The 27,442-nt window shown below is 31.9% G+C and overlaps 2 protein-coding genes across 3 annotated transcripts; both read right to left on the reverse strand.

Annotated features, from left to right (window-relative positions):
• Positions 1-393: 393 nt before the first annotated feature.
• On the reverse strand, positions 394-6,776 carry LOC132713620 (guanylate-binding protein 2-like). The gene is made up of 4 exons (XM_060696269.1): positions 6,684-6,776; positions 2,261-2,482; positions 1,848-1,944; positions 394-632 (listed from the first exon to the last, which is right to left on the reverse strand). Exons 2-4 carry the CDS (start codon positions 2,474-2,476, stop codon positions 394-396), a joined length of 552 nt encoding a protein of 183 aa, XP_060552252.1. The 5' UTR covers positions 2,477-2,482; positions 6,684-6,776.
• Positions 6,777-6,810: 34 nt separating this feature from the next.
• On the reverse strand, positions 6,811-26,316 carry LOC132713618 (guanylate-binding protein 6-like). Of its 2 annotated transcripts, XM_060696265.1 has the most exons (10): positions 26,029-26,316; positions 20,641-20,746; positions 20,356-20,410; positions 19,856-19,925; positions 19,317-19,382; positions 18,772-19,001; positions 12,924-13,051; positions 10,019-10,128; positions 8,680-9,095; positions 6,811-8,237 (listed from the first exon to the last, which is right to left on the reverse strand). In XM_060696265.1, the coding sequence occupies exons 2-10, from the start codon at positions 20,734-20,736 to the stop codon at positions 7,948-7,950; spliced, it is 1,461 nt and encodes a 486-aa protein (XP_060552248.1). In that variant the 5' UTR covers positions 20,737-20,746; positions 26,029-26,316; the 3' UTR covers positions 6,811-7,947. The 2 variants fall into 2 exon arrangements, with proteins under 2 accessions (XP_060552248.1, XP_060552249.1); XM_060696266.1 differs by lacking the exons at positions 18,772-19,001; positions 19,317-19,382; positions 19,856-19,925; ... (1 more) ...; positions 20,641-20,746; positions 26,029-26,316 and adding exons at positions 13,263-13,492; positions 13,802-13,867; positions 14,335-14,404; positions 14,852-14,906; positions 15,138-15,245.
• Positions 26,317-27,442: the final 1,126 nt, after the last annotated feature.

The raw sequence follows: 27,442 nt of genomic DNA on the forward strand, positions 1-27,442 counted from the left end.
GAATAGGACAAGCAATAAGAAATTAACATATTGATAAAAGTATGATATAATTTAATTTATGTACGGGAAGGAACTTGCAAATTTAATAATTATATTAATATGATGCGAGAAATAAAAAAATATATTTTTTTCTGTGAATTAAAGTAATGTTTAACCAAATATGTGCAAGCACAAAAAAGCCTCAATGTAATTATGACTAAGCTAAGAAATGTTAAAACAATTGATTTACATTCTATTTTCTACATACAAAACAATGTTTAAAATAGCTACTAACTATGAATTTGTTCAGTGTGTCAAAGAATTCAAAATGTTCATGGTTTATTCATTCGTTCCAAAACGCATCCCATATTCTTCCAACAACCCACCTTCTCTTTCTCCTTTCTTCCTTTTCTCTTAAAAGTTCAGCCTCCGTTCCACTTCCTGTAGACGTACTTCTTCTGTTTCTTTTAACCTTTCTTGCAGCATTACTTCATATCTTTCTTGATCTGCCGCTTGCTTTTCACGGCGATCTTTATCTATCTTTTCGTAATGATCTTCTAAATATTGTTTCTGTTGGAATAACGCGTCCTCGTGTGCTTTCTGCTGTTGCCTCAATAATTCGTCGAGTTTTTCTTGGTTTCGTCTTTGCTCGGCTGAAATAAAGCATTATCGTGAATGTTTGATCATAAGATATGGTTATAGGAGCATTTAATTGCACTTATATTTAATAAATAACAAACAATTTTAAGAGCTAACACACATGCCTTAATAGTATTATTATTTCACTCTAATTGAATTTGTGCATCATTTGCTTTCATTTTTCTAAGAACGCGTGGACTATATCTAAAGTAAATAACTGGTTTTATGATTTTATAGCTCCTGCGTTTTGTTATCCTTATGTTTTCTGAGTGATCACGTGCTATTCATTGTTGAAGGGAAAAATGAAACGGAGGATACAGTTACCGGTATAGGAAGTGAAACGCTCCAGTATCAAACAAAGCTGTTTTAAATGGATAATTTAAAAAAAAAACATTTAAGTACTGTAATCCTAGAAAATATTTCGCACTGTTTAACTCGGCACTTTTTTCGATGGAAACATTTCTGATAAGGTTTTATCCACGTTAAAATTGAATTTAACAAATCCGAGAACATTTTGTAGTTTTAACAATTTAGATTTTATCACAATGTCATTACAATACTATGATATAGTATGCATAACTTTATCCCGTGCACATTTTTTCTACGATAAATTTCCCTTTGCAAAAACGTTCATGCTGTTTGAAAGTATCTATTATTTACAGTTTAAATAATACCATATAATTCATGTTATTTACAGTTTGCAGGCATTGAATGTAGGTTAAGGAAGGTATTATTTTGTAAAAAGACATAGCAAATAATACCTATATAGATAATTATCAACTGTTTATTTTCAATACTTAACAAATTCAAATGGTGATTTATTTCCATATTGTAAGGTCAATCACAATCACTGCTATTTAAGTCGTCGTTATAATTTTTAATACATATTACACCATTTGCAAAGAAAAAAGTCATCTGAATGCATATTTTTTATGGTATTGGTGAATTACATCAGAATGGTATATATTTTATCTTACGTATAGATTGCTTATTGGTGAGATTTAAAGATTTTGTCATTATCTTATCCCTTAATCTTGTCTTGCGGGAATAGAGGGAACAAGTACAAAAATGCATACTTATGATATTTGTAATATATTGATTGCTTTGTACCATTCGCGAAATTCGCGATCATTATGATTGTGCGAAAGTTTTTTTCCAAGAAAACTATATATTGTTTCCACGAAAGTTTGAAGGAATAATGTATTGCTTCTGTAGCAATCATCAAATACCTTCCTTCTCCCTCTGAGACAAGTTTTCATCAGCTTCAAGTATTTTTGCTTCTGTTCTTTTCATGCTTTCTACAAATCCATACCATGTAGATAAAATCTATGAAAAGAATAAATAGTTGTATACCATATGATTCCTGTATGATTTTTAACTTTGAAAAAGTTGAAATATACCTATTTTCATTTTTTCTAATATTCTATTTTCATAGAAGCATAATTTAAACAGACAGCCCTAATGTCACGAGATTTCTCATATGAGATTCATTGCAAGAAAATAACATAATGATATTTCAACACAAGAAAGTCATTCAGTTATATTGTGGTAAAGCATTTTGAGGATATGTCTTCAATGGGGATTCTAAACATATGTTTAACAAGGTAATACTACCATGATAAATATAAAATTATTCATAAACCTCGTTCTCCTTGAAGTCTCTGAGAACACTGACATATTCATCCTTGGTTCTTTCAACATCATGCTTATATCTCCGATGGCCACCTGCTGTTTCATACTCTCCGTTTTTTATACTATTTTTAAGATATTTCACAAAGACATTTTGCAATGTATTCTCACATTTTTCTCGAACTTTTTTCTCATTAGTTGTTTTGACCTTGTTCCAAATTCCATCCATTTTTCTCTGTAAATAAATAATTAAAATAGTTTGTTTTATTTCTTATTGGATTTCAGTTATACCGACCACTTAGACACTGTAAAGATTTTCTGATGATAGAAGAACTTAGTTGCCCTTTCATATATTATTTGAGACACTAGAGGACATCATGGATCTTCCATATATAAATCAAATAATAAAAATGTTATAATAATTGTAGTTTTTTTTATTTATATTAAGTATATTTTAATACGTTTCATGTATGGCCCAGTGAAAGAACACAACCTTTGCATGGTACAAATTGAAGAAACATTTGCAAACATTTTCTGATATTTTCAGTGTGTGCAATCGTTTCAAGAAGCATACATAATGGAAAAGTTATTACCACAATCTCAAACATCAATATACTATCAATGGTTGACATGATTAATGTTTATAAATTTTAATGTGGGTAGGACCTTTAAAGCATTAAAATGGCCTTGGTGTTGTAAACTGAAACCTCGTTCAGACTAAGCTTTTAATATTTTTAATGACCAATCATATTCCTGAAATGCATTTATTTTTCTACTATCTTTATATTTTCGATGAAGTTTCCTAAGTGGTACTCACTTGCCATTGACCTGAATCATCTGTTCTTTTGTGCCTTTTGGTAATAGATAAAGTTACATGCTATTCTGTTTTAAAATACAAGTTTATTACATTTCGCTACTTTAATGACAACTGTTTGCATGTTTAGTGCATCTATCGTCAAATGATTAGCATTTACTTGTTCTTAAACGTTATCAAACTATACGTTTGCGCTTTCTAAAACATGAAATATTGATTTATACATAGCTATCCAATCTTGGACAGCGAAACAAGTTCTTGCAATTTATATTAATATATCTCGAGTCAGCTTCCCGACACCAACTGCACTCTGGTGTCAAATGAAGAAACATGGTCGTGACTGGATTAGGGCTGGAACGCATGAGTCCTGTATTGAGAGGCAGACACCGTAACCACTCGGCCACCGCTCCCGCGGCAGAATATCACTTTCAAGTACTACATATGACGGCAATATTTTTTTTTAATATTAAAATGAATGGAAAAGATTTGGACTAAAGGCATTTGTATAAATATCAAGGCACTATAATATAATGACTTTTGGCATTGACCACAGGCTTCTAGAGTTTTCCACAATATGTTATATAAACACACATCTATTCTTATTTATGTTCTTTGACGTAATATTGTGACCTCGAACTTTGTGTTGATGTCCTAATTATTGCTAGTAACTCATCATCTAATATACAACACTTGTTGTTTGCAAACTTATTTCGAAATTCTTCAATGAATGCCATGATTCTTGACTAGACATAAACATCAACCAATTTAATGAAGTTAATGTGACCTTTATTTTTGGCTACAAGCTAAATATATATGAAACATTAATCATGTTTAACTTATTTCAAAACCTATTCATGAATGCCAATATAAAAGACTAACTGAGATAATCTATTTACAATTATATGAAGACATTGAATGTACATTTGGCACCCGGTCCAACACATAGTTTCTTTTTAAATCCCTCCAGGCTTTGGATAGGCAGCATTTCCTTCGAAGAGACCTTGTCTCGATTTTGTATCAAAACGGATATAAAAATCCCTTGATGAATGACATGGTCATTGATAAGATTCAAAGGATGGAAAAAAGAAGAAGAAGAAGACAAAGAAGAACGATGGTATCTTTGTGGCATCTAAAATATTATTTGTTTGTTGTTACCATGAAAAGAAGATATGGCTAAGCCATAATTTACTTGATTTAGAAGAAGAATATGGGGCTGGCTACAGAAACATCTAAATTTTAAATCCACTTTAAAATAGAGATAAATAACGTTTAATATTCTCTGAGATGTAGATTTTATGAATTATAAAATGAATTGTCTATCTATTTATAATAATAATAAATCAAGTAGGGCTTCTTTACGCTTTATCCATCGAAATTGTTGTTTGAAATATGTAACTTGTTCGCAAAGCAGAAATAATTAAACATTTCAAAACAGGTTTTAAAAAATATCTGTTGACATTTAGAAATGTTGGCATAAATGTATATAAATTTATCTGTTGAAATAGACAGAACATATATATGTTTGGTTTATTATAACTTTTCAGAAGAAGGTTAGTAATAAGATAATATGTCATTTTCTATTGCATTTTCTTCGAATAATGGAAAGATTTAGCTAAAATACGAGGGCTGATTGATAAATGCGCGGAATACTATTATTTCTTAAACATTGAAAGAAGAACTAACAAATAACTTACACCATGAGATACCTTTACTCTCGACTGATAAAAGGCCAAATAAAAATCATTGAGATATATTGAATAATAAAGTTTACATGCAAAACACTACACTACCCTACACTTGAATCACGCCGATGCGACGTTGTTACACGCTGACGTCACATAAACAGGTAAGTCTAATTTCCGTTTCACTTTTTCAACGTAATTACCACCATTGACGACACATTTCTTATGCCTGTGTCAAAGATAACTTTAAACCAGTCTGAACAGAACGACGAGACTATCTCGCCCTGGTGCGTAGCTCTAATGATGTTTCAAATCAATTGCACCCTTAGTTCCTTCTTCAAACCGTGGAATAGACGGAAGTATAATGGAGCCAAGTCCGGGCTATACGGTGGGTGTGGCAGTAGACTGAACCCAAGCAGGCTAATCTCCAGTTCTGTGTCGTGAGCCCGGTGTGCGGGGGCATTATCATGGTGCAGAATAACATCGTCCAGGTCTAGCTGAGGTCGCTTCCGATGCAATGCTTGTACCAAGTCCCAACGTAACACCTGAAAATTGATAACGCACAACGACTGCATTACGGCGCTATTTTAAAATGCATTTTCTAAAATTGAATAAACAAAATCAAATACTAGAATCGGCTAGCGCTACACGTATTTATAGAAAAAAAGAATAACAAAATAGTAACCGTTATATTTTTTATTTTACCTTTGAATAATAATCCACATTTACAGTTGATCCCTCTCGCACCTTGTGTTGTAGCAGGAGCCAATGCCTATCAATGAAGTATATATACTCTTAGCACTTCGCTGAATTCGAGCCTTTTTGTGCGGAGGTGTGTCATGTCTCAAATAGAAGACGGTGTTGATTGACTATGTCTCGTCCGTGGACACGATCCTGTCCAATAAAATCTTCACCATGTGCCTCGTAACGCTTTAGAAATTCTAGAGAATACTGCACGCGCTTCTGTCTGTCGACTTCCGTCAGAATGGGGGTGGGGGTACCCAGCGAGCGGCAACTGTCGACATGTTGACCTTTTCTGTAAGAATGGTTGCACGGCATACTAATTGAAAGATAATTGTTCAGCTATACCCTGCACCGTAACGCACCTGTAAACGTCCAGCAGTTCTTTCACTATGGCTGTGTTTCCAATAGTACATGTAGACGTCGGCCGACCAGTTGTTTTGTCATCATACATGGATATTCTTCCTTCTCTTAACCACTCATGACATTTATACACAAATGTCTTTTCACCAGTAGACAGTGTTTCCGAATTTTCTATCTTTTTAAAAGTTTCGCTCGGTGAAAGTTTCAGTCCCACACAAAACTTGATGACAGTGCGTAATTCAATGTCGTCTGCTGACGTAATTTGCCGTCTTGTAGAAATCGAGGTTAACGCTTCGTTCAACGCATCGTCTTTAAATTTACGGGAAATGACGTCAAGACGTCACACTAACGTTGCACGCGTTAGCGCTAAATTAGCTTTTAAATTAATTTTCTTCCCGCAGTGACATTTATACTATATCAAGTATACTTTAAGATACAGCGTGCTCAAGCCACAGGACAGTGATTGCTATGGGTACGGTGTATCCATAGGAAAATTGTGATATATTTTCGGCAATATGAAAATGTAATTGCAAACATTTTGGTTTACCTCTATTCGAGTTTTCATGTAGTTCAATAAAGAAATTTGGTTTTTAGAGGATAATTCCGCGAATTTATCAATCAGCCCTCGTATAAAGGTCAGTGTGTACTATTAAAAGACAAAATGTAAATATATTTCTGTGACTAACATACTAAGAAGGAACAAAGAACATTCAAGACAAATTAAGTTACTGCAAACCCAATCCTTTTGAGTAAAGTCTTGGTCAATTGACTGGACTTTGAATGGAAGATAAGGCATCCATTTGCATAACAGAAAAGCATTATTAATAGTCTCTTACCTGTGCTTCAATTTCACATTCCGCTTGAAAGTCATGAACAACATTCTGTCGAAGGTGATGTAGCGCTTTATTTTGTGCGTTTGTATAACGGTTACTAAAGTATATATACTCTTAGCACTTCGCTGAATTCGAGCCTTTTGTGCGGAGGTGTGTCATGTTACTTCAAAATAGAAGACTGGTGTTTGGATTCGGGATTGTAATACTGCAGCTATGTCTCGTCCGTGGACACGATCCTGTCCAAAAAAATCTTCACCATGTGCCTCGTAACGCTTTAGAAATTCTAGAGAATACTGCACGCGCTTCTGTCTGTCGACTTCCGTCAGAATGTGGGTGGGGGTACCCAGCGAGCGGCAACTGTCGACATGTTGACCTTTTCTGTAAGAATGGGTTGCACGGCATACTAATTGAAAGATAAGTGTTCAGCTATACCCTGCACCGTAACGCACCTGTAAACGTCCAGCAGTTCTTTCACTATGGCTGTGTTTCAAATAGTACATGTAGACGTCGGCCGACCAGTTGTTTTGTCATCATACATGGATATTCTTCCTTCTCTTAAACCACTCATGACATTTATACACAAATGTCTTTTCACCAGTAGACAGTGTTTCCGAATTTTATATCTTTTTAAAAGTTTCGCTCGGTGAAAGTTTCAGTCCCACACAAAACTTGATGACAGCGCGTAATTCAGTGTCGTCTGCTGACGTAATTTGCCGTCTTGTAGACATCGAGGTTAACGCTTCGTTCAACGCATCGTCTTTAAATTTACGGGAAATGACGTCAAGACGTCACACTAACGTTACACGCGTTAGCGCTAAATAAGCTTTTAAATTAATTTTCTTCCCGCAGTGACATTTATACTATATCAAGTATACTTTAAGATACAGCGTGCTCAAGTCACAGGGCAGTGATTGCTATGGGTACGGTGTATCCATAGGAAAATTGTGATATATTTTCGGCAATATGAAAATGTAATTGCAAACATTTTGGTTTACCTCTATTCGAATTTTCATGTAGTTCAATAAAGAAATTTGGTTTTTAGAGGATAATTCCGCGAATTTATCAATCAGCCCTCGTATAAAGGTCAGTGTGTACTATAAAAAGACAAAATGTAAATATATTTCTGTGGCTAACGTACTAAGAAGGAACAAAGAACATTCAAGACAAATTAAGTTACTGCAAACCCAATCCTTTTGAGTAAAGTCTTGGTCAATTGACTGGACTTTGAATGGAAGATAAGGCATCCATTTGCATAACAGAAACATTATTAATAGTCTCTTACCTGTGCTTCAATTTCACATTCCGCTTGAAAGTCATGAACAACATTCTGTCGAAGGTGATGTAGCGCTTTATTTTGTGCGTTTGTATAACGGTTACTTAAATCACTTTCAGGGACTGGAAGTTTTACTGTTTCCATTTCATTTTTAAAAATATCCAGAGCCTCTTTTTCAACCTTAGCATTCTCTATTTTCGCTACAGCTGTAAATGCGTCATCAACATCTGGAACAGCCCCATTTTTTATAGCTGTTACTGAGCGATCAGCCAACGTAACGAACACTATGAATAGAGAAAAGGACAATAAACAGTCAAGGTAACTTATAATAATTATGATGCAATGAAAAAAATCACCAGGATTCACCATCTTTAAAAAGAAGATGCTGATTAATTGAATTAATAAGCAAATTATTATTAAAGTGGCTTATAGTACGCTACAAAAGCTGCATCGGAATATATATCTGTATTGCAAATTGCTTACAACAACCTCAATGTCTTAATCATTTTCTGTATACGTTTAAATTATTATTGAATTTCATCAACTTAAAATGTGTTTATGTTAATTTTTTCTTTGCAAATAGACAATTTCGTCTTCATTTATGTTTTGATACTATTCAGTTAATATAAACCAATATGGGGTTATTGTAGCATTGATTTTAGGGCTTTAGATGTATGTCGAGATTTTACCGCATACTTTCAATACTTATTGTCATTTATAACTTACTTTGTCCATTTATTGGTTTACTGGCTAGCAAGTTCTTCGGTGGTATTTTGTATATGTAGGATTTAAACCGACTTGTTACTTCCTTGAATCTTTTAGATAACTGGGTAAAGCTCAAAGTTTCCAGATTCTCAAGAACATCACCATCACCCGGAACTGGGAAAGCAAAGCACTCGCGTTTCGTAAAGTATTTTCTGATGCATGCTCTTGGTTTGTTGAACTGATCTGTTTTGCCTTTGTTCTCTGCTAAGCTTTGCTCAAGGTAATCGTTTTCTGTTATCTTTTTCCCATCTTTTATCAATTTGAGACTGAAATCTCTCAAACATAGAACGAAGTCAGGAAGTATTAGATTGATCAACTGATTATCCTCAGGAGATTTCCCTCGAAATCTTATATTACTGGCCATTTCTGTTACAAATCTGAAGTACTTCTGTCAAGCTATGTATTATTTTGTTATTTATTTATTTTAAGAATATCAGAGAAAAAACTTTGTAAATTTTATACTAATATTAAAAAAAGCAATTTAAGATATCTTTCAAATTTTTGTTTTGTTTGTTTTGAAGTCACACCGATGTTTTTTTCGGCGCATTTCATGTTTCTTTTCATTTTAGGAAGGAATCCTCAGGTGTCCCTCGTGTTTTATTTTAGACACAATGGGGTTTCAGAGTAAAACCACCGACGTTCCGTAATTACCCAGATGGTTTTCTTACATAAAAGAAAGCCCCGAGGTGGTCATGACGTACATGTCGTGGACTTTAACTCACTTGCCAACCAATGCTTAAACATAGAAAGTGTAGAAATAACAGGCACAGCTGAGGGTTTAGGAATGATAAACATAAGCACTCAAATCCTCGCTTATATTCCATACATACTACATTGTTTATATATTCCGTACAAAGAACATTAAATGTTATCTTGATAATGTAGTATGAACGTTATATATAAAGTCGATAATCGACGGTGCTCAAAAATAAGCGATTTAATAGAAAAAGACAAAACACATTAACTTTTAATTATTTCCGGATGATTAATGCTGGATTATACACTTTGTATTCGCCTCTTTAAATAACAAATAATTCTATGCTAACGAATGGATGGAAATAAACATTCTGATTTAATATGAATAAACGTTGGTAGTCTAATGAAACTTTATAGTTAAATCTCACAATTCGTATTGCATTATATATATAACCAAATCATAATTTATCATATCTTGCTTAGAATGTATATTGTTTAAAGCTGCATTTGATTCTGGAGAGCAAAAGCTTATACAGTTTAAAAATACATTCACATACCTTTAAATCAATATAAGACTCATATTACATCATAAACAAAAGGATACGTTAATTTAGAGACGGCGTCGTTATCAAACGCTCCCTTCATGTTGTAAACTAAACAGTTGCAAAGGAGTGTCGCTAGGGTGAAAATCTTGTTGTCATACCTTGGGTCACCCTTTCAAATAAGATTATGATAATTAAGGTTAAAATATATTTTAAACGATTTCAATCCGTATCTTTACCATTTGTATCTGCTATGCGCGTAACCAGTCAATTATTTGTAACGCTCCATCCCCTGTTGAAGCATCAATAAGGGAATTCAGTAGTTGGTTAATCCTTTTAATGACCGTTTTTGTTCTGTCCTTAGCTGACAGATAGATAACGAAACGACCCAAGTTGCTTTATGGATTTATTTCGTAAGAACTGGAACAAACAAGAAATACATATTAAGTAAATAAGTCTTGAGTTATTTATCATTCTGATATGTCGAGACAAAGTTATAACTAGTTGACCAGAAAAGATGTACTAAAAATTATTTAATAAAGCTACACAAAAATAATAATGTTTTACCAACTGACTAGAAAGTTAAAGTATGAATTGAATATTTCTATCAACAACCAATATAGTCTATAAATCTATTCAAGTATGTAAGCAAAATATATGGTCCAAAAATGTAGCAAGTAACATATTTGTTTTACATATGAAAAATGACCTACGTCATGCACTGTCTAACTTGGCTTGAAATGACTGGACAGTATGCTTCCTGTCTTAACACTCATCTCTGTAAACAAACAATTATAATTGTAACAACCTTAACATATCAAAAGGTTTTAAAGCAATACAGTGAATAATACTGCAAATATCTCAAAAGGTTCTAGTCTAAGACAAAAGGGCATGACACCTTAATTAAACAAGCATCATTACAAAATAGCCCAACATAACACTCAACTGGTATAAAAATTACTTAAATTGTCACAAATCAACAGTTAAAACATAAATCTATTTAACCATCTTTTCTTTCACACACAATGATTTAGTGGCATATTACCCAAATGAAAATAGTGGTGCTTAACCTAACCGTACGGAATGGGAACGGCTAGCACGGCAAAAAAGCGCCTATGATTTTACACACACAACGGACTCTACATGCTTAATTAACGTGATCTTTATATGGAAAAGGAAAGAAAATATACTATAACAATCACATAATACAAAAATAGGCCATAACTTACTCGCTAACTCAAAGAGATGCGGGAAAAAATTAGATTTAATTTGCCGCAAAATAAGGCGGAGAACGTAATTTCTGCAAAGCGTGAAAACCAGTAGCAGCATCGCTAAAGTTTACACCGTTCCGGTACAGTTTTATTTCCGGTTTCTTTGTTAAAAGTTGATAATTATTATTCGTAATATCATAGAAATACTCATATATTTTATGAATATCTGAACATTATGTCACCAACCATTTATTGAGCCATTTAAATGCCGGCAAAGATGTAACGTAAATAATTTAGCATAGAGGCAAATCGCTAGACCGTATGGAGGGTTAATATAGTGTAGCTGTCTAAGATATTAATAATGTGTGAAATAATGATCTGTTTGTCCCGTACTCTGATAGACATTACATTGATTGTATCGACTTTTGTACAGTTGTACATTCAACCTCGTTTTCTAACAATGTCAAAAGAAACATACATTATTTTTTTATGTTAACGCCTATCTGGTTTGTAGTAAGATGTTCCTGAGAATTTCTAAAAATATTTTTACGATTATCTGCAGATTATTATTTCTTTATGAATCAATAGAAAGACGGACGGATTTGAGCACATGTTTACAGAAATATATATCTTGAATATATCGTTCGCTCAGTACTAATTACCTGGAACAAAGAATGAAATACATGATTGTATATTATAAGAAACTGAATCTATGACGTGCATTTGAATATTTATCGAGTGATACCATTAACCTTTTTGTTAAAATATGTCAAGCATTTATATGAATTGGTCGGACAAAAATATATTATATCCCTTTATTATTTGTACATCGTACCACGGTCTTCGTTATTTTTATGTAAATTTTAACGAAATTTCATACACGAATACTGATATAATTTCATTTAATAATTAGAATAATAATAATAATAATAATAAAAATTCAAAATTGAAACAATTGAATTACCGTCGCTCGCGGTACGCTTTAATGATTTTAATTTCACCCAACCGAGTGCCTTAACTTTCACCGATAGTCACGTCACAGCATCGACAGATACCAGTCGGACAGTAAGTTACGATAAGATTTGAAGAAATTTCTGCTATGAAATTATATATATCAGCAGCATTTAATTGGTCAGAAGTGACTTGGTCATTAACAATTGATATAGTATGTTAACCGCATATTGTGACCCCCATTTGTGTGATATTTGCGTGTTATGCAATATTCTAGCGTAAATTAGGGTTCTGAGAGATAACAGCCGATTAATGACACTTCGTCTGATTCGGGTCACACGAAATTTGAATAGACATAACTTTTTTTATAATCCAGGAAATTGCACGCAGTTAAAACACATTAAAAGTTCACTAACAAAAGAAATCGTATCAGGGATTTTGGTTTGCCCTATCACAGTTTTAAATATTTTTTTATAACGTAAAGTGTATGGTGAAGAAATTCGCAAACAATTTTTGATTACTTAATTTATTTTTCGAGAAACGGAATTTTTTCAAAATATTATTTTCTCAGAATTTAATGCACATTTATTTACATAAATGACAAGTATTACTTAAAAATTTGTTAAAATGACATTTATGGTTAGTACCACGGAACCCGAATTGACTTTTAAAACAAGTATTTAAATGCAACAAGTATAAACTTGAAATGTGAAATAATAAGTTTGTTTAATAATTAATATTAATGTGTTAACTATTGTTTTGCACATAGTTGGCTGTTAAATGCTTTTGAATCAATAATGCATACCTTTTCAACATCACCAAGGCCTTCGGTATCAAGAAGCAACAAAACAGTGTTCGGCTGAGTGGGGTGTATTTTACACCATGCCCAAATGCCCTTGGTTGTTGATTCAATAGTATCTCCCAGCGCAAAACCTGAATCAGCATTATAAAAAGAACTTTAGTATCTATTTCTTTGTTTGGCATAATGGTAAGAAACAATGCATTTATCATATATTAAATTTATATACATGTATATCAAATTGACGATTTCATGAATTTGTAGGATAAGAAAGGTATGATAAATACGATAAGATCATGCTGCAACTAATTAAGTTGATACAATAAACATACACTTTTAAATTACCTTTGTTTGACTCCGCCAGACGATTCATTAGATATGATTTTCCTGTTCTGTACAAACCTGCGACGGCTACAACAACTATTGGCCAATCTATCTTTGCTATTTGATCAAATACTTTTTCTTCGCTCTTTAAATGAATTTTAGTTTCTTCTCCTATTTCGTTCTTTTCACTTACGGCGCTAATCATGCACATGGGATGTTGGAATATTTCCAAATCATGTGGAGACAACCTGCTGCAAATATTATTACCACTTGCTTTAAATATTTACGTAAACCTATTTCTCCCTGTGTTATGAAATTGACTTGAATTTTGAAATTGTCTGTACATTATATGTTACAGGACATGTAAGAACAAAGGAAATCAATATATACTATCGCTGATGCAGATTAAAAACGTATGAGATCTAAACACCACCTAACACGAATATGATTTATTCAAAGTAATCTAAACGGAATTGGCGAATGGATTAAAACATTTAAAAATAACAGGACATGTTCTCAAATTGTCTTCTAATAATGCATCTATCTATATTTAGACTTACCGGCTTTGACTGACAGACACTTGTGCCATTTTCTCCCGTAATTCGTAGTCGAATTCACTGCCGTAACTGAAATGTTTGAACGTTATAAGACACAGTGGATGCTCGTTTAAATTGAGGCACTGGATTCTTTATTCTTTAAATGTGTTTGTTTAAAGAAAGCGATTAATTTGACAATAATAATAATGATTCGTAAAAGAAATACATTGAGTTAAATTTGATTGCCTTGATTCACGAATGATCTAAGACTGTTCATTCTTAAGGCAACTTTTCGACGACCAAGATATATACATATACAACTTCTGCATCACAATTTTATTTAAAGTTGCAAAATGTTCGAGTTTATGCAAATTAAGAAAAGAGCATAGCTACAAAACCTGGCAGAACCTCTAGATGCATACAGAAAACTATGTATTATTAACTTTTATATAGTTTAGTTTGCTTAATAAATATACATTAACTTCCTTTATCGCCACATCATAAGAGTGTGATAATGTAGCAAGAACGATTTACATAACAATTTTATAATTATTTACTTCACATCAAACGACCTTCCAGGTGATGGGCTTTGTAGAGGGGACTCCTCATCCCACTCTATAGCTGAAGCTAAAAATATATTCAAATAACAATTTGCCAAATGAACTCATTTATAATATAATTAATTTTTAGAAGATTCTCTTGTAGTATTATTTTTCTTTAAATTTGCTTTCAAAGTTGTGATACGAATTTATATATAAAACAACCTTCATAAAAGTTATGAAATATTTTCAGCAAAAAATACTCTGTATAAATTAAATCGTCATTAAAATTAATGTTAAATCATTGTAAATCGATAATTGTCTTTGTTTTCTTATTAGTAGAATGTCTTGAAAATTATTGTTATTAATTAGCGAGTACATAAATATCAGACATCTGAGAAAATATTATAAAATCAGATACATGATACAAATGGCAAAATATACTAAAATAATATAATCATTATCACATAATACAATAAATAGTTTACAAGCTAAAAAGATTGCAAGGTCCATGTTTTCGGAACAAAGGTACAACCTGCTTGTGCTTGCTGGTATTTTCTTCTTGAGCTTTCTGTTTTCTTTCGAGCAGGCTATTTAAAACAATTAGTTGAAATATAATTATATAAAACGTCAAGAAAATGTTACTAGTAGTATAATGTTATTTTTGGAAATTCTTAATTTACAATATCTTATATAAACAACTTCCTTATAAAAATGGATCTATTTCGTAGAAATAGTCTGGCTTCAAAAATTAATGTAACATTTCTGAAAGAGCTTTAAAATTTACTTTTTGATGTAAAACATGTTAAACGTTTCAGTACCTCTGTTGATTTAGCTATACTTTCGTAAAATGCAACTTTTGACCTGTGTGTCATATTTGTCTGTTTATCAGAGAAACCGGCTGATTTTTTGTCCATTCTCAACAATCTGAAAGTAAATATATGATAAGCATGCTGTCCATTATATAAGTAAAACAATAGAGATATATCTAGTAAAATGCAGTTTTGCCCACAATTGATAATCGTTAGTACATATTATCATCAAATCTATAAAGTCTATTATAGATACAATGCCGATCTTAGATTGTGCCATGTGAGGATACTAATCAGTTAGCTAACAGCTCCGTCTACTCAGGGGCCCGTTAAACAATGCCGGTAAGGACTCTTGAGGTCTTCTTCTACCAGATAAGCGGGAATGTTACAATATGAACAGTTAAGTGTTAGTTCGACAAAAAATCAAACCAACCGTCTTTGTTCGCTATTGCATGTGGACATCTACAAATGTGTGTCATGGTTTAAATATTGTTGGGCGGCATGATATCATTTGAAATAGAATCCGATAAAAGATTTAAAAAATATTTTTAAGTTTACGACTTTTTACTGTAACAATAGAAAGATATAAGATATTAAATGATTTTGACGTCAAAAGAAATGTCGTAATAACCTGTTTTTCTGCAAACGTCTGACCCGTACTCAACTTAATTTATAAATCTATGACGAGATTAAAATGACCAAAAACTCAGTCCTAGAGCTATCGTCATGGATAAATAACTCTTCAGTGAGGATCAAACCAACGACAAAAATATTAACGAACATCATTTTAGAACATTTAAGAACTAAGAACTATGATTTTATTTTCAAATATGAAATTACCTTCAAGTGTTGATATCCAAGCTAAAATAATTGATTTATCATCAAATCTATAAAGTCTATAGCCCGAACAAATCATATTAGGATATCATTCAATTCAAATAATGTCAAATTTTGGCAGAAAATAACTCAATGCACAGCACAAAAAAGACGAGGCTTTGATATTGACAAGTACTTACACTTAGTGACTTAAATAACGCATACTTTGAGATAAAGTTAATTTAAAACAAAACGAACAATGCAAACTAAATTATTCTTAATTGTGTGAGACTGAATAAAAAATCTTGGAGTACAACACGAAATTACGTGTTCATTTTATACCAGACAAGGCGTTGCCAAAACATTGCTTCAATATCTACTGCATTTTTAAAGTACTTAAGTTTATAAATCAACAATAACCTTATTGAAAAAGAAAATTATTTTTCAAAATCTGATGCAATAGGTACAAAATAGTCTGTATTCATCTTGAGGTATTAAACTATTCCATTACGTTTGTCCATTGCTCTGTTTATAAATTTGTAATGTAAATTTATTGCTTAAAAGATGTCGGTTTCGTAATTTGTATTAGGAATGAAAGGTTATTTGTATTCGTTGTCCCATATTTCAAAAGAATTTGATTTACTTTAAACACATGGTAAAGGTCGAATAAAGCTTGATATTTATATAAGGTTTGTATTGCTATATTCTAATGCTAATGTTTTCAGATATTTTAAAACGCCATTTCATCAAATTGTCTAGCATCAAGTTTCAAGTACGCTGTATGGTAATCAATACGTATTAGCGGCGACATTTAAATAACATCAAGCGACCCAAATGAGCTCAATCCGACGTTTACCATGTCTATAGAATAAATGAAAATCTTTTGAAATATGAGACAAATAATAAAAATTATATATTCAAACTTTACATCCAAAATAAAAATTGTAAAAATAAGTGTTCGTGGAAAACACACATATACATAAACCCGCACATAAAGTGTACATGCGCACTGTTGCGTTCATGCTGTAATAGTGGTGACTGAAAACAACGAATAGGCAGGAACTCATTTTCCTTTGCTATTGCCATCATTTTGTTCACCGCCTAAATACAATGATTAATGATGGCATTGATTGTGCATTCGATCTTATCAGTACAATAAGGTATATTAACATTTATGATTTACTATAGATTATTAGCTTCACTTTAATAGATTATTAGCTAAAATAGTTTGTGGTATATTAAGAAGAACGCATAGATGCAGAAAAGCAGAAAAAGAGAAAACGTTACCCCTAAATTCTCACTTGTAATGTTCATACATTTAAGTTCATCCGGATCACAACCCTTCTTTATTCAAAAAAAATCCGCCATTTTAATAGAAAAAAATGTGTCACTTTTTGCGCGGAAATAAAATTAATTTTTACCTTTACAAAACAAGCAGTATTTCGCTGTAACAGCTAGATTGTTCAGTTTGTAAAAGTGAAAATGTACCCCCTGGTGTTAATTGTCATAAAATTGAATTATTGGTAAAATAATCTCAAATATGTATTACTAAACGGGAATTTACTTGCCGGACTGCACAACGATTGTAAACATTCAATTATCTCGTGATCGGAGGTAAACTGTCGTCTGCTCTATATTGTCACAGAGCTTGTCACAAGTAATGAATACACCCGAACTTGCCATAAAACATAATTTTTGCACTGAGGAAGAATGCAGTTAATATTTTTGAATAATATGTGCTACGATCAACAATACAAATTAAAGAAGTTTTGATTCAGAGGTTTTATGACTTCTTTCAAAGGCAACATATTCTCTCGCCCTGGGATTTCTGCAGTTCTATTTACCTACACAATTCCATGTTGATACCTTTTATACTTTTCAAATTACGTCCTGAACAAAGTTCCAAGTATAAAAAATACACAGGAAAGCAACTTTAAAAGACGCAAGGGATGGCTTCGGTTTTTATGTATTACACGTTTGCTCAGTGCGATCTGTTAATTATCTTTTATTGTTCTCAGTTATGTCCAGGATGAAATCCAAAATTAACAAATGGTAATTGCTCTAAAATAAGGAAGCGGAAGGCTACTGTTCTCAACTGCATTTCTTCTCAGTGAAATCTATCTACCTTCAAAGTTTTTTAGCTGTTACCTTTAGCAATTCTTAAGTTATGTTCCGGTCAATGTTTAAAGTGTTAAAAAAGAACAAAGGGCAATTACTTCAAAAGTAGGGTTACAGTTATTATGAACTGCAATTCTCCTTAATGAGATCTATTACCTACAAAGTCTTAAGTTGATACTTTTACATTAATTTTGTCAAATCATGTCTCGGACAAAATTTAAATCAACAATGGCAATAAGTTATTTACTTCAAAAGAGGTAACTTGAAACTTGAATATTTGATTAAACGCCTATTTCTACGTATAACACATATTCAATGGCGTTGTACAATATCTAAAAGCCATTGAGAAAAGTAAATTAAAGTAACATCATTATATAATGACATACTTGATAAAAAGAATAAGAACGGTTTCGTTGAACAACATACATATACACATACATATGCAGACACACATATACAAATATCACACATATACATACACACAAATATCTCTCTCTATCTTTCGGTTTCTATAAGAAAAATATTTAAAGTTTTCCTCCACCAGTAAAGCTGGAACGTCGCCAAATCATTTAACAGAAGCAAGACCTTTTTAGATAGAAGGTTTAGTGACGATTTCATGAATTTGTAGGATAAGAAAGGTATGATAAATACGATAAGATCATGCTGCAACTAATTAAGTTGATACAATAAACATACACTTTTAAATTACCTTTGTTCGACTCCGCCAGACGATTCATTAGATATGATTTCCCTGTTCTGTACAAACCTGCGACGGCTACAACAACTATTGGCCAATCTATCTTTGCTATTTGATCAAATACTTTTTCTTCGCTCTTTAAATGAATTTTAGTTTCTTCTCCTATTTTGTTCTTTTCACTTACGGCGCTTATCATGCACATGGGATGTTGGAATATTTCCAAATCATGTGGAGACAACCTGCTGCAAATATTATTACCACTTGCTTTAAATATTTACGTAAACCTATTTCTCCCTGTGTTATGAAACTGACTGGAATTTTGAAATTGTCTCTACATTATATGTTACAGGACATGTAAGAACAAAGGAAATCAATATAATTTTTATACTATCGCTGATGCAGATTAAAAACGTATGAGATCTAAACACCACCTAACACGAATATGATTTATTCAAAGTAATCTTAACGGAATTGGCGAATGGATTAAAACATTTAAAAACAACTGCACATGTTCTAAATTGTCTTCTAATAATACATCTATCTATATTTAGACTTACCGGCTTTGACTGACAGACACTTGTGCCATTCTCTCCCGTAATTCGTAGTCGAATTCACTGCCGTAACTGAAATGTTGAACGTAATAAGACACAGTGGATGCTTGTTTAAATTGAGGCACTGGATTCTTTATTCTTTAAATCGGTTTGTTTTAAGAAAGCGTTTGATTTGACAATAATAATAATGATTCGTAAAAGAAATACATTGAGTTAAATTTGATTGCCTTGATTCACGAATGATCTTAGACTGTTCATTCTTAAGGCAACTTTTCCACGACCAAGATATATACATATACAACTACTGCATCACAATTTTATTTAAAGTTGCAAAATGTCCGAGTTTATGCAAATTAAGAAAAGAGCATAGCTACAAAACCTGGCAGAACCTCTAGAATGTTCTAATGCATACAGAAAACTATATATTATTAACTTTTATATAGTTTAGTTTGCTAAATAAATACATTAACTTCCTTTATCGCCATATCATAAGAGTGTGATAATGTAGCAAGAACGATTTACATAACAATTTTATAATTATTTACTTCAAATCAAACGACCTTCCAGGTAATGGGCTTTGTAGAGGGGACTCCTCATCCCACTCTATAGCTGAAGCTAAAAATATATTCAAATAACAATTTGCCAAATGAACTTAATATAAATTAATTTTTAGAAGATTCTTTTGTAGTATTTTTTTTTTAATTTGCTTTCAAAGTTGTGATACGAACTTTATATATAAAACAACCTTCATAAAAGTTATGAAATATTTTCAGCAAAAAATACTCTGTATAAATTAAATCGTCATTAAAATTAATGTTAAATCGATAATTGTATCGGTTTTCTTATTAGTAGAATGTTTTGAAAATTATTGTTATTGTTTAGCGAGTACATAAATATCAGACATTTGAGAAAATATTATAAAATCAGATACATGATACAAATGGCAAAATATACTAAAGTAATATAATCATTATCACATAATACAATAAATAGTTTACAAGCTAAAAAGATTGCAAGGTCCATGTTTGCGGAACATAGGTACAACCTGCATGTGCTTGCTGATATTTTCTTCTGGGACTTTCTGTTTTCTTTCGAGCAGGCTATTTAAAACAATAGTTGAAATATAATTATATAAAACGTCAAGAAAATGTTTATGGTAGTATAATGTTATTTTTGGAAATTCTTAATTTACAATATCTTATATAAATAACTTCCTTATAAAAATAGATCTATTTCGTAGAAATAGTCTGACTTCAAAAAATAATGTAACATTTCAGAAAGAGCTTTAAAATTTACTTTTGGATGTAAAACATGTTAAACGTTTCAGTACCTCTGTTGATTTAGCTATGCTTTCGTAAAATGCAACTTTTGACCTGTGTGTCATATTTGTTTGTTTATCAGAGAAACCGGCTGATTTTTTGTCCATTCTCAACAATCTGAAAGTAAATATATGATAAGCATGCTGTCCATTATATAAGTAAAACAATAGAGATATATCTTGTAAAATGCAGTTTTGCCCACAATTGATAATCGTTAGTACATTTTATCATCAAATCTATAAAGTCTATTATGAATACAATGCCGATCTTAGATTGTGCCATGTGAGGATACTAATCAGTAAGCTAACAGCTCCGTCTACTCAGGTGCCCGTTAAACAATGCCGGTAGGGACTCTTTAGGTCTTCTTCTACCAGGTAGGCGGGAAAGTTACAATATGAACAGTTTAGTGTTAGTTCGACAAAAAATCAAACCAACCGTCTTTGTTCGCTATTGCATGTGGACATCTACAAATGTGTATCATGGTTTAAATATTGTTGGGTGACATGATATCAGTTGAAATAGAATTCGATAAAAGATTTAAAAAATATGTTTAAGTTTACAACTTTTTACTATAACAATAGAAAGATGTAAGATATTAAAATGATTTTGACGTCAAAAGAAATGTCGTTATAACCTGTTTTTCTGCAAGCGTCTGACCCGTACTCAACTTAATTTTTAAATCTATGACGAGATTAAAATGACCAAAAACTCAGTCCTAGAGCTATCGTCATGGATAAATAACTCTTCAGTGAGGATCAAACCAACGACAAAAATATTAACGAACATCATTTTAGAACATTTAAGAACTAAGAACTATGATTTTATTTTCAAATATGAAATTACCTTCAAGTGTTGATATCCAAGCTAAAATAATTGATTTATCATCAAATCTATAAAGTCTATAGCCCGAACAAATCATATTAGGATATCATTCAATTCAAATAATGTCAAATTTTGGCAGAAAATAACTCAATGCACAGCACAAAAAAGACGAGGCTTTGATATTGACAAGTACTTACACTTAGTGACTTAAATAACGCATACTTTGAGATAAAGTTAATTTAAAACAAAACGAACAATGCAAACTAAATTATTCTTAATTGTGTGAGACTGAATAAAAAATCTTGGAGTACAACACGAAATTACGTGTTCATTTTATACCAGACAAGGCGTTGCCAAAACATTGCTTCAATATCTACTGCATTTTTAAAGTACTTAAGTTTATAAATCAACAATAACCTTATTGAAAAAGAAAATTATTTTTCAAAATCTGATGCAATAGGTACAAAATAGTCTTTATTTATCTTGAGGTATTAAATTATACCATTACGTTTGTCCATTGCTCTGTTTATAAATTTGTAATGTAAATTTATTGCTTAAAAGATGTCGGTTTCGTAATTTGTATTAAGAATGAAAGGTAATTTGTATTCGTTGTCCCATATTTCAAAAGAATTTGATTTACTTTAAACACATGGTAAAGGTCGAATATAGCTTGATATTTATATAAGGTTTGTATTGCTATATTCTAATGCTAATGTTTTCAGATATTTTAAAACGCCATTTCATCAAATTGTCGAGTATCAAGTTTCAAGTATGGTAATCAATACGTATTAGCGGCGACATTTAAATAACATCAAGCGACCCAAATGAGCTCAATCCGACGTTTACCATGTCTATAGAATAAATGAAAATCTTTTGAAATATGGGACAAATAATAAAAATTATATATTCAAACTTTACATCCAAAATAAAAATTGTAAAAATAAGTGTTCGTGGAAAACACACATATACATAAACCCGCACATAAAGTGTACATGCGCACTGTTGCGTTCATGCTGTAATAGTGGTGACTGAAAACAACGAATAGGCAGGAACTCATTTTCCTTTGCTATTGCCATCATTTTGTTCACCGCCTAAATACAATGATTAATGATGGCATTGATTGTGCATTCGATCTTATCAGTACAATAAGGTATATTAACATTTATGATTTACTATAGATTATTAGCTTCACTTTAATAGATTATTAGCTAAAATAGTTTGTGGTATATTAAGAAGAACGCATAGATGCAGAAAAGCAGAAAAAGAGAAAACGTTACCCCTAAATTCTCACTTGTAATGTTCATACATTTAAGTTCATCCGGATCACAACCCTTCTTTATTCAAAAAAAATCCGCCATTTTAATAGAAAAAAATGTGTCACTTTTTGCGCGGAAATAAAATTAATTTTTACCTTTACAAAACAAGCAGTATTTCGCTGTAACAGCTAGATTGTTCAGTTTGTAAAAGTGAAAATGTACCCCCTGGTGTTAATTGTCATAAAATTGAATTATTGGTAAAATAATCTCAAATATGTATTACTAAACGGGAATTTACTTGCCGGACTGCACAACGATTGTAAACATTCAATTATCTCGTGATCGGAGGTAAACTGTCGTCTGCTCTATATTGTCACAGTGCTTGTCACAAGTGATGAATACCCCCGACAAGTGCTTGCCAGAAAACATAATTTTTGCACTGAGGGAGAATGCAGTAGTTTCTAGATTTTTCAAATATTTTTGAATTATATGTGCTACAATCAACAATACAAATTAAAGTAGTTTTGATTCAGAGTTTTTATGACATCTTTCAAAGGCAACATATTCTCTCGCCCTGGGATTTCTGCAGTTCTTTTTACCTACACAATTTCATGTTGATACCTTTTATAGTTTTCAAATAACCTCCTGAACAAAGTTCCAAGTGTAAAAAATACACAGGTAAGCAACTTCAAAAGTTCGCAAGGGAGGGCTACGGTTTTTATGTATTTACACTTTTGCTCAGTGCGATCTGTTATCTTTTATAGCTCTCAAGTTATGTCCAGGATGAAATCCAAACTTAACAAATGGTAATTGCTCTAAAATAAGGAAGCGGAAGGCTACTGTTCTCAACTGCATTTCTACTCAGTGAAATCTATCTACCTTCAAAGTTTTTTAGTTGTTACCTTTAACAATTCTTAAGTTATGTTCCGGTCAATGTTTAAAGTGTAAAAAAAGAACAAAGGGCAATTACTCCAAAAGTAGGGTATCAGTTATAATGAACTGCAATTCTCCTTCATGAGATCTATTACCTACAAAGTCTCATGTTGATACTTTTACATTAATTTTGTCAAATCATGTCTCGGACAAAATTTAAATCAACGATGGCAATAAGTTATTTACTTCAAAATTGGTATTTGAAACTTAAATATTTGATTAAACGCCTATTTCTACGTATAAAACATATTCAATGGCGTTGTTCAATATCTAAAATACATTTAAAAAAGTAAATTAAAATACACATCATTATATAATGACATAATTGATAAAAAGAATAAGAACGATTTCGTTGAACAACATACATATACACATACATATGCACACACACATATACAAATATCACACATATACATACACACAAATATCTCTCTCTATCTTTCGGTTTCTATAAGAAAAATATTTAAAGTTTTCCTCCACCAGTAAAGCTGGAACGTCGCCAAATCATTTAACAGAAGCAAGACCTTTTTAGATAGAAGGTTTAGTACAATAGGTCCAAAATGATGGAATAAACTTCTCAGAGACCTTAAGAAAAGCAAATATGTAGAAATTTTCCACAAACAATTGAAAACTTATTTTTTTAAGGACTTTTCCTCCCTATTTTTAGCACGGAATTCATGGTTAGATATAAACTGTGATGTTGAAAAAACTGTAGAATATTGAAATGTGATTAGAAAGTTACTGTAGAACCACCGACGTTCCGTAAGCTAGCTGGATAGCTCCCTCACATGAAAGTATCCAAAGTCCCTGTCGGGATTCGAACCTACAGCGGTGCGGGGCAAGTGGTTTGGAGTCAACGACCTTAACCACTCGGTCACAGACGACCCATAAGTACGTTGGTACATTTCCTACAGAATAATTATACATATACACTAGGATCTTGAAAATTATACGAGCTTTAATGAGCAGCCAGTGTAAATCGAAAAGTGCTTGCTTCGAACTATCAAGTTGTAATCTATTTAATACACGCTTAGCACACATATTTTGGATACGTTGAGGTTTAGATAAATAAGTTTGCGAAATACCGTTCAATATGACGTTACAGTAGTCCAAGTGAGATATAACAAGAGATAAAACAAGTGTTTCAGTGGCATCAGAAGACAAATACTGCCGAACGCTTGATCTTAAATATCATATCATCGAATGTCCCTTTGAATTGGAAGTAATGGTTATGGTTCTTCTTCACTTCACTTCTATCCCATGTGATTGATTTACCTTCAAAGGTTTGAATTTACACCTTTTATAGATCTCAAGTTATGTCCCGGACAACGTTCAAATTGTAAAAATGAACAAAGGGTAATAATTCAAAAAATTTGGATTGGAGGATTACGGTTCTTATTCACGTCACTCCTTTTCAGTGAGATATATCTACCTACAAACTTTTTATATTTCTCACGTAATGTCTCGAACAAAGTTTAGGGGTAAAATTGAACAAATTGCAGTAACTCTAAATAAGGCAAAGTAACGGTTCGTTTGCACTGTAAATATACCCATTATGATCTATCTACCTACAAAGCTTTCTGTTGATATCTCGTACAATTTCAGAGTTATGCCCCTAAGAACTCTTCTCCGACCGACCGACCAACCGACTCCAGTATACTAATTAAAACTTCAATTATCGAGGGTATAATACAAGTAATGCCGTAATCTGTAGTAACGGCCCGTAATACTGTCCCACTACCATTCGCGGACAAGAAGATCATATTTTGCTAACTTATAATGCATGATTATTTCACACTTTTGGCGTCTCTTATATGTTCATAAACAATAAAAAGACATTTTTGAATACATTAAGGGGCGTATGTAGACTTACATTGCACAATTTCATTGCACTACCTCAATTGGTTTATTTTGAAACTTAAAAAAGGAATATAATGTTTGTGACAACCTTTCGACAAAAATTCAAACCTACCGTCTTATCTGATGATATTTTAAAGATTCGCTATTGCATGTATACATTAACAAATATTTGTCATGGTTAAGATATTGTTGGGCGGCATTGTATTTATTAATTGAAATAGAATCCGATTTAAGATTCAAAAATATGTTTAAGTTTACGATCATTCTTAACTGCGACAAAAGAAGGAATCAAGATATTAGATGATTTTGACGTAATAAAAATGACGTATAAACTTTTTTTAAGTGTCTGACCCGTAACATAATTTTAAAATCTATAACGAGAGTAAAATGACCAAAAACTCACTGTCCTAGGTCAATTGTCATGGAGAAATAACGCATCGGTGAGGATCAAACAAGCTACAAAAATAATGAAGAACCTCATTTTTAGAACAATTAAGAATTAAGAAAAAAAATCAAATATAAAATTACCTTCAAATTTTATATCCAAGCTTTGATTTATTTTACAACTTAACCCGAACAAATCATATAAGGATATCATTCAAATCAAATCATGTTCAATTGTGGCAGAAAATAACTCAATGCACAGCCAAAAAGACACGAAGCTTTGATATTGACAAGTACTTACACTTAGTGACTTTAATAACGCATACTTTAAAACAAAGTTAATTTAAAAAGAACTAACAATGCAAACTAGATTATTTTAGACGCTTTATTGAGTGAGACTAAATAAAAAATATTGGAGCACCCCACGAAATAACATCTTCGGTATATTCTGCGCTGCTAGAACATTGCTTCAATTTCTACTGCATTTTTAAAGTACTTAACTTAACAAATCAGACAAGAACCTTATTAAAAAGAAACTTATTTTTCGAAATCTGATGCAATAGGTACACCCTAGTCGTTATTAATCTTGAGGTATTAAATTATACCATTACGTTTTTCTATTGCCCCGTTTATAAATTTGTATTGAAAATTTATTGCTTAAAAGATGTCGGTTTCGTACTATGTATTAGGAATGACAGGCAATTTCTATTCTTTGTCCCATAATTCAAAAGAATTTGATTTATTTTATACACATGGTAAAGGTCGGATACAGCTTAATATTTAAATAAAGGTTTGTATTGCTATATTCTAATGCTAATGTTTCTAGATATTTTAAAACGCCATTTCATCGAATTGTTAGGCTTCAAGTTTGAAATACACTGTAGGATAATCAATACGTATTTGCGGCGACAATGAAATAATATTAAGCGAACCAAAAGAGCTATATCCGACGTTTACCATATGTATAAAATACATCAAATTCTTTTGAAATATGGGACAAAGAATAAAATTATATATTTATTCAAACTTCAAAAATAAAAATCATAATAAGTGTTCGTGGAACAAAAACTTAAACATACACATGTACATATAGTGTGCATGCGCACTGTTGTGTTATTACTGTTATGGTGGCGGCTGAATACAGCGAATAAGCAGAATGTTACTCATTTTCCTTCGTCATTGCTATTTTGTTTATTGCTCACCGTCCCAATACAATGATAGCATTGATTGTACATTCGATCTTATCAGTACAATAAGGTATCTTTACATTTATAATTTACTATAGATTAATAGCTTCACTTTATTAGATTATAAGCTAAACTACTTTGTCTTATATTAAGAATAACGCATAGAAGCAGAAAAGCAGAAAAGAGAAAGACTTTACCCCCAAATTCTCACTTGTAATGTTCACACATTTACGTTTATCCAGATCACAACCCTTCTTTATTCAAAACAAATTCGCCATTGTGTTGCTTTCTGTGTGCAAATTAGATGACATTTTACCTTTTCAAAACAAGCAGTATTTCGCTGTAACAACTGGATAGTTCTGTTGGAAAAA

Source organism: Ruditapes philippinarum, unplaced genomic scaffold (genome assembly GCF_026571515.1).
Source record: "Ruditapes philippinarum isolate M1 unplaced genomic scaffold, ASM2657151v2 ctg12871_1_1_1_1, whole genome shotgun sequence".
Lineage (NCBI taxonomy): Eukaryota > Metazoa > Mollusca > Bivalvia > Venerida > Veneridae > Ruditapes > Ruditapes philippinarum.